Below are 8,170 nucleotides of genomic sequence, written 5' to 3' on the forward strand. Positions count from 1 at the left end.
GGGGAGACCAGATATAGTGAATGCAGGGTCTGGGGAGACCAGATATATTGAATGCAGGATCTGGGGAGACCAGATATAGTGAATGCGGGGTCTGGGGAGACCAGATATAGTGAATACAGGGTCCGGGGAGACCGGATATAGTGAATGCAGGGCACGGGGAGAGCGGATATAGTGAATGCAGGGTCCGGGGAGAGCGGATATAGTGGATGCAGGGTCCAGGGAGACCAGATATAGTGAATGCAGGGTCCGGGGGAGACCAGATATAGTGAATGCAGGGTCCGGGGAGACCAGATATAGAGAATGCAGGGTCCGGAGAGACCGGATATAGTAAATGCAGGGTCCGGGGAGACCAGATATAGTGAATGCAGGGTCCGGGGGAGACCAGATATAGTGAATGCAGGGTCCGGGGGAGACCAGATATAGTGGATGCAGGGTCCGGGGAGACCGGATACAGTGGATGCAGGGTCCAGGGAGACCAGATATAGTGAATGCAGGGTCCGGGGGAGACCAGATATAGTGAATGCAGGGTCCGGGGAGACCAGATATAGTGAATGCAGGGTCCAGGGAAACCAGATATAGTGAATGCAGGGTCCGGGGAGACCAGATATAGTGAATGCAGGGTCCGGAGAGACCGGATATAGTGAATGCAGGGTCCGGGGAGACCAGATATAGTGAATGCAGGGTCCGGGGAGAGCGGATCTAGTGAATGCAGGGTCCGGGGAGACCGGATATAGTGAATGCAGGGTCTGGAGAGACCGGATATAGTGAATGCAGGGTCCGGGGAGACCGGATATAGTGAATACAGGGTCCAGGGAGACCGGATATAGTGAATGCAGGGTCCGGGGAGATCAGATATAGTGAATGCAGGGTCCAGGGTTTAGTAACACTTTAAAAAAAAAGAAAGCTAATGCAGCCACCACATTAAAACAACGCTAAGCTGAAATCTATATCTATCTATAAAATATCTGCTTATTACAATGCTGGGAATGATTCTAATCCACTGATTATCGCAGGCTCGCTCTCCCACACAGCTCTCTGCTGAAGGAGGTAATTGCAACTTCCTGTCTCAATATCTACAGAACACAAACGGGTACAAATCTGTAACGTTCTGGCTGTAAATACACTTCCGTGCAATATGTGAACTCTAACATGACAAATAATTTTCTCGGCAAAAGAGGAATTTAATTTCCAGTGTCCACTTTAAAGCGAAGTCGATATTGGAACCACTAAATGCTACAAATTAACAAACATGATTCCTTTACTTGGAAGAAATTTGTATTTTCCTGAACTTGTTATGTACAAAATTACTTCTTGGTGGTCTGTGACTTCTGCAAACATTCATAGTCTACTGTAGGGGTCTCCAAACGTTCTAAACTAAGGGGCAGTTTACTGTCCTGCAGAATTTAGAGGGGCCGGACTGTGGCCAGTGGGAGGTTACCATGTATTGAATGGGGAAAAAATAGTGCCCCATCATTGGTGTCAGCGGGAGGAACTGTGCCCCATCATTGGTGTCAGCAGGAGGAACTGTGCCCCATCATTGGTGTCAGCGGGAGGAACTGTGCCCCATCATTGGTGTCAGCGGGAGGAACTGTGCCCCATCATTGGTGTCAGTGGAAGGAACTGTGCCCCATCATTGGTGTCAGCGGGAGGAACTGTGACCCATCATTGGTGTCAGCTGGAGGAACTGTGCCCCATCATTGGTGTCAGCGGGAGGAACTGTGCCCCATCATTGGTGTCAGCGGGAGGAACCATGCCCCATCACTGGTATCAGTGGGAGGAATAGTGCCCTATCACTGGTGTCAGTGGGAGGAATAGTGTCCTATCACTGGTGTCAGTGGGAGGAATAGTGTCCCATCATTGGTGTCACTGGGAGGAATAGTGTCCCATCGTTGGTGTCAGTGGGAGAAATAGTGCCCTATCACTGGTGTCAGTGGGAGGAATAGTGTCCCATCATTGCTGTCAGTGGTAGGAACAGTGCCCCATCTTTGATGTTAGTGGGAAGAGTAATGCCCCATCCTTGGTATCGGTGAGAGAAATGGTGCCCTCCATTGTTGGTGTCAGTGGAAGGAATTGTGCCCCAATGTTGCAGTCAGTGGGAGGAACAGTGCCCCATCCTTGGTGTCAGTGGGAGGAACAGTGCCCCAAGGGCCAGATAAAACCAAGTAAAGGGCCACATCTGGCCCCAGAGCCCCAGGTTGGAGAGCACTGGTCTACTGGCAGAAAATATTGCATACAATGTAGAAGAGGAGGAGGATCTGCTTGAAAAGCTACAATGGGCTGTATACTCTCTGTATGTAATTGAAATGATGTATATAAATAAACAAAAATAGAAACAAACAGAAAGGATTAGGCTCGTTCACACTGCTGCAACTCTCGGATCCTACTAGTGAGACCCCAAGTCACATGACGTGTGAAATCCCATGTTAGTCAATGAGAGCCGTCTTAATTAGCGCTACTGAAGTCTCTCCGACTTTAGAAAAGCTTCCTGTACTTCTTCAGGGCGACTTCTCTCCGGCTTGTGCCCATAGACTTTAAGGCCCCTTTCACACGGTCGGTCGGTTAGATTTCAGCTTTTAGGAACTTATTTATTGCAGTTAAATGCAGACAATGCATTCTAATGGAAGTCGCCTCTAAGTCGGATCCTCATCCATAATGATGTGGTGGACATTACATTCTCATTGGACACAGGCAAAGTCACATGACATGAAAGTCGCTTCAAAGTAGCACTCTAGTCGCATCAAGTCGCAAGCAAATTGCCCAGAAGTCTGGCAAAGTCGCACCATAAGTAGCACGACTTTCAGGTCACAGTGGTGTGAACCGAGCCTAAAGTTCTTATTATTTCTGTTTATTTTTATTAATAATATCTATTATACATGTTATAACATACGTACTATACATCATATCTAACATCTAGTACAGGGGTCTCCAAACTATGGCCTGCAGGTCATATCCATCCTACCTAAGATTATATCTGGACCCCAGGTAGGGTCAGCCGTGTCTCCTCAATTAAGGTCAGCAGAGGTCTATGATCTTCATTTCTGATGTAAGGGGGACTGTGATGGGGACCCTCATGTAAGGGGGACTCTGATGGGGACCCTCATGTAAGGGGGACACTGGTGGGGACCCTCATGTAAGGGGGACTCTGGTGGGGACCCTCATGTAAGGGGGACTCTGGTGGGGACCCTCAAGTAAGGTGGACTCTGATGGGACCATAATGTAAGGGGGACTCTGATGGGAACCTTGATGTAAAGAGGGCTCTGATAGGGACCCTGATAAAAGGGAACATTTTGATGGGGGACCCTGATGTAAGGGAGGACTCTGATGGGGACCCTCATGTAAGGGGGACTCTGATGGAAACCCTGATGTAAGGGGGACTCTGATTATGGACCCTGATCTAGAGAGGACTCTGATGGGACCCTGATGTAAGGGGGACTCTGATGGGAACCTTGATGTAAAGAGGGCTCTGATGGGGACACTGATATAAGGGAGGACTCTGATGGGGTACCCTCAAGTAAGGGGGACTCTGATGGAAACCCTGATGTAAGGGGGACTCTGATGGGACCCTGATGTAAGGGGGACTCTGATGGGGACCCTCATGTAAGGGGGACACTGGTGGGGACCCTCATGTAAGGGGGACTCTGGTGGGGACCCTCATGTAAGGGGGACTCTGGTGGGGACCCTCAAGTAAGGTGGACTCTGATGGGACCATAATGTAAGGGGGACTCTGATGGGAACCTTGATGTAAAGAGGGCTCTGATAGGGACCCTGATAAAAGGGAACATTTTGATGGGGGACCCTGATGTAAGGGAGGACTCTGATGGGGACCCTCATGTAAGGGGGACTCTGATGGAAACCCTGATGTAAGGGGGACTCTGATTATGGACCCTGATCTAGAGAGGACTCTGATGGGACCCTGATGTAAGGGGGACTCTGATGGGAACCTTGATGTAAAGAGGGCTCTGATGGGGACACTGATATAAGGGAGGACTCTGATGGGGTACCCTCAAGTAAGGGGGACTCTGATGGAAACCCTGATGTAAGGGGGACTCTGATGGGACCCTGATGTAAGGGGGACTCTGATGGGAACCTTGATGTAAAGTAGGCTTTTATAGGGACCCTGATATAAGGGAACATTCTGATGGGGGACTCTGATGGAAACCCTTATGTAAGTGGGACTCTGATTATGGACCCTGATCTAGAGAGGACTCTGATGGGACCCTGATGTAAGGGGGACTCTGACGGGAACCTTGATGTAAAGAGGGCTCTGATGGGGACCCTGATATAAGGGAGCACTCTTGTGGGGGCCCTGATTATTAGAGACTTTGATGGGGACCCTGTTGTAAGGGGGACTCTGATGGGGACCCTCATGTAAGGAAGAACTTTAATGGGAATCTTGATAAAGAGAAGACTCTGATGGGACCCTGATAAAAGAAGGACTCTGAAAGGGACTCTGATGGGACCCTGATTTAAGGGGGGGCTCTGATAGGGACTCTGATGTAAGAGAGTACTCTGATGGGGACCCTGATATAAGAGAGTACTCTGATGGGGACCCTGATGTAACATGGGCTCTGATGTGTCATGTAAGGGAGGACTCTAATGAGAGCCCTGATGCAAAAATGACTCTGGGGGACTCTGATGGGAACCCTGATGTAAAGAGGGCTCTGATGGGGATTTTTGTAATGAAAAGAGGAGTCCAGAGGAGTATATACAGGTTGATGTAATCTTTCCAACCATCTGTCCCTGTTTTCTCTATATTTTCCCAAACCTCCTTGTAATCCAGGGAACTCCTTGATATAAACACAGCTCTACAGGCACGGAGCACACCTTCCATCCTTTGTAAATGTCAGTACAGAGGTTGGAAAATGTCAGTTGGGTCATCGTGTTCTGCCACTTAGTAGGAACTCATCGCATGAAGTGTTCCGATGCGTCTTGTGACTGCAGACTGCACAATGGCTGTACGCTGCTTGCAGGTGCGGTCTGTCCACTGGTCACGGTGACACCATACAGCGGGGGCACCATACAGCGGGGGCACCATCATCGTCCTAACATATATACCAGTAGATGTTTGCAGTAGCTGCTTCACGTGAAGTGGATTTTGTGTTTATATATTTATTTATATTTCTATATATAAGATATACCAATATTTTTTGTTATGGTTTATACTGATTTTTTTTTTTTCAAGGATAATGTCAGTTTTATTTTCCTGCCCCATTCTTTGTGTAATGTAAATATAATGGAGCATAAATACTAAACCCATAACAGTAAAATCAGTCTGTATATGCAGTAAAGCATTCGTGGGACCTAAGGGGTTAATCCTCCGCATTATGTAAAAAGGCTCTGATCTTCCCCTTCTTTCACAGTCCCCAATCCATCTGCTGATAATACAGAGCCCTAGGGGACATTCTGCACATGCCCAGTTTGATGTGTATTGCTAGAGAGGTTTGCGCAGGGCCAATCAGCACTGCCCTGAAAGAGGGTCAAGGGTTAGGCAGCCTCATAGGACAGTTAGAGGAGAATGAAAACTCCTCCTACAAGATTAACCAGTGCTCAGCTGGACACTGATAGAAGACACTAGACTGCTAAATACTGCTGATGAGAAAAAGGTATTTAGCAATTTATATTTACTAAAATAATTGCATTTCCATGTTCTGTGTACTGTGGGAGACCAGATATAGTGAATTCAGGGTCCGGAGAGACCAGATATAGTGAATGCAGGGTCCGGGGAGACCAGATATAGTGAATGCAGGGTCCGGGGAGACCAGATATAGTGAATGCAGGGTCCGGGGAGACCGGATATAGTGAATGCGGGGTCCAGGGAGACCGGATATAGTGAATGAAGGCTCCTGGGAGACCAAATATAGTGAATGCCGGGTCCGGGGAGACCGGATATAGTGAATGCAGGGACCGGGGAGAGCGGATATAGTAAATGCAGGGTCCGGGGAGACCAGATATAGTGAATGCAGGGTCCGTGGAGACCAGATATAGTGAATGCAGGGTCTGGGGAGACTGGATATAGTGAATGCAGGGTCCGGGGAGACCAGATATAGTGAATGCAGGGTCTGGGGAGACCAGATATAGTGAATGCAGGGTCCTGGGAGACCAGATATAGGGAATGCAGGGTCCGGGGAGACCAGATATAGGGAATGCAGGGTCCTGGGAGACCAGATATAGGGAATGCAGGGTCCGGGGAGACCAGATATAGTGAATGCAGGGTCTGGGGAGACCAGATATAGTGAATGCAGGTCCGGGGAGACCAGATATAGGGAATGCAGGGTCTGGGGAGACCAGATATAGGGAATGCAGGGTCTGGGGAGACCAGATATAGGGAATGCAGGGTCCGGGGAGACCAGATATAGGGAATGCAGGGTCTGGGGAGACCAGATATAGGGAATGCAGGGTCCGGGGAGACCAGATATAGGGAATGCAGGGTCTGGGGAGACCAGATATAGGGAATGCAGGGTCCGGGGTTTAATAACACTTTAAATTCAACACTAATCTCTTTCATAATATCTTTAATAGACATTTGTATACATTCTCATCACATTAAAGTACTGTAGACGTAAACACCATTTTCAATCATCCTAACTTTGCAGCTTGATATAATAATCCCCAGTGATCGTGCCATGTCCTAGTTTAAGCATTTCCTGTTATAAGGTGACAACACTCTGTTCCTGTCTCCCAAATGTTTCCCTGTGTTGTCACTCTCTCACACTGGCACCCAGGGAGGCTATAAGTGGTCGTTTCAACATACATTACAAAGCCAATGCCCACTGTTGTTGCGCTAATAAATGCCATGTAGCCATCGCAGGAGTCCATGCAGAAAGGAAGTGGCTGCAAAGAGGCTGCATGAGATCAGCAGCACTCAGGTGCAATAATGGATGAAAAAAGGGTGAAAAGAAAAAAACCTCTACTTTAACCGTTTCCTTCCAGTTCTCCCATTAGGTTGTCCCTGATGGACTATAACACTCACTCCTTGTGGGCACCATCCGGTAAACCGACTCTTTCTGTTCCATTGCAGATGATGTCAGATTGTTCGCCTATGTTAGACTGACCACTGGAGACGCCATGAGCAAGAGGGTCAAGTTTGCCTTAATCACATGGATCGGTGAGAATGTTGGTGGCCTACAGAGAGCCAAAACCGGCACGGACAAGTCGCTGGTAAAGGACATTGTGCAGGTCAGTTCTTGATAGTGAACTGTCAACCAATCAAAGATTATTGTTATCATTATCATAATGGCGCTCACACACACCGCAATGCATTTGTCTGAAAATCAATTTGTTACAATCAGAAACTATGAACCCACATTTCGGTCCCAGTCCACAGTTAACCCCACCCACAGTCTACCTTAGGCCCACCCACTGACTTGACAGTCCCGCCAGACTCCTACAACTCATCCCAAACCCCGCCTCCAAATACGCAGGGATTGCCCATTTGGTGTCCTCAATCACTGTAATGAATGCCCTATTTAGTTACTGCTCAACTGAGGGTTACACTGTGATCCCAGGACACGGCCCTGGACACATCATTGGGAGAGAGTTTTAAAGTGTATGTAAACCTTCACCTTGGGAAACAATCCATTCAGTTTAAAATAGATATGAAAGGCAAAACATTTGTGTATTGATATAAAAATCATTAGAAATTACTGGTGGGGATAAAGAAACAGCAGCATACTGATTTTGCCAGTGAATGGCTGTGCAAGGGGTGGGTGACAGCAGAAGTCTGATCATTGGAGGAGAGCAGACTGCGTTGCCAGCATAGCTAGAGAACTGACCACGCTGCACTCTCATTCCCAGTGTGATCAGTTTTTAATAGGAAGGCAGATGGACTGGCAGGAATACCAAGTATTTCAGGGGGCTCCAACGTTTCGCCGTGGGTGGAAGGCAAAGGACTGCCATCCAGCCTCAGAAATTCTATGAGACGGGATCAGGGCTACGGATAAGGGGCTACTACCGGTCCTCCTGTACGGGGCCCAGTCCAGCGGGGGGGTGAATTGGATATGGGTGGGGGGGCAATTATTGAAATTGATCCCCTGTATGACTCTCTCCGCAGCCAATGAAATCTGGCCTCTTCTCCCCCCCCCACTGGCTTTTAGCTGCTGCAGGGAGAGCCAGATAGGGGACCTATAAAAAATACAGTGAGCGCTCCAATGGTCAGCAGCTGAACATTCAA

General features: G+C 48.3%; 1 protein-coding gene across 1 annotated transcript in view; it reads left to right on the plus strand.

Moving 5' to 3' along the window:
- The window catches only part of COTL1 (coactosin like F-actin binding protein 1), a 58,599-nt gene that overhangs the window by 39,027 nt on the left and 11,402 nt on the right, over window positions 1-8,170 (plus strand). Inside the window, exon 3 of the mRNA XM_089662865.1 lies at window positions 7,019-7,176. Within this exon, the coding sequence (XP_089518991.1) occupies window positions 7,019-7,176 (158 nt within the window). The remainder of the gene's footprint in view (window positions 1-7,018; window positions 7,177-8,170) is intronic.

This window comes from Staurois parvus, unplaced genomic scaffold (genome assembly GCF_062004578.1).
Source record: "Staurois parvus isolate SC_StPar_1 unplaced genomic scaffold, SC_StPar_1.0 ptg001570l, whole genome shotgun sequence".
NCBI classification, from domain to species: Eukaryota; Metazoa; Chordata; class Amphibia; order Anura; family Ranidae; genus Staurois; species Staurois parvus.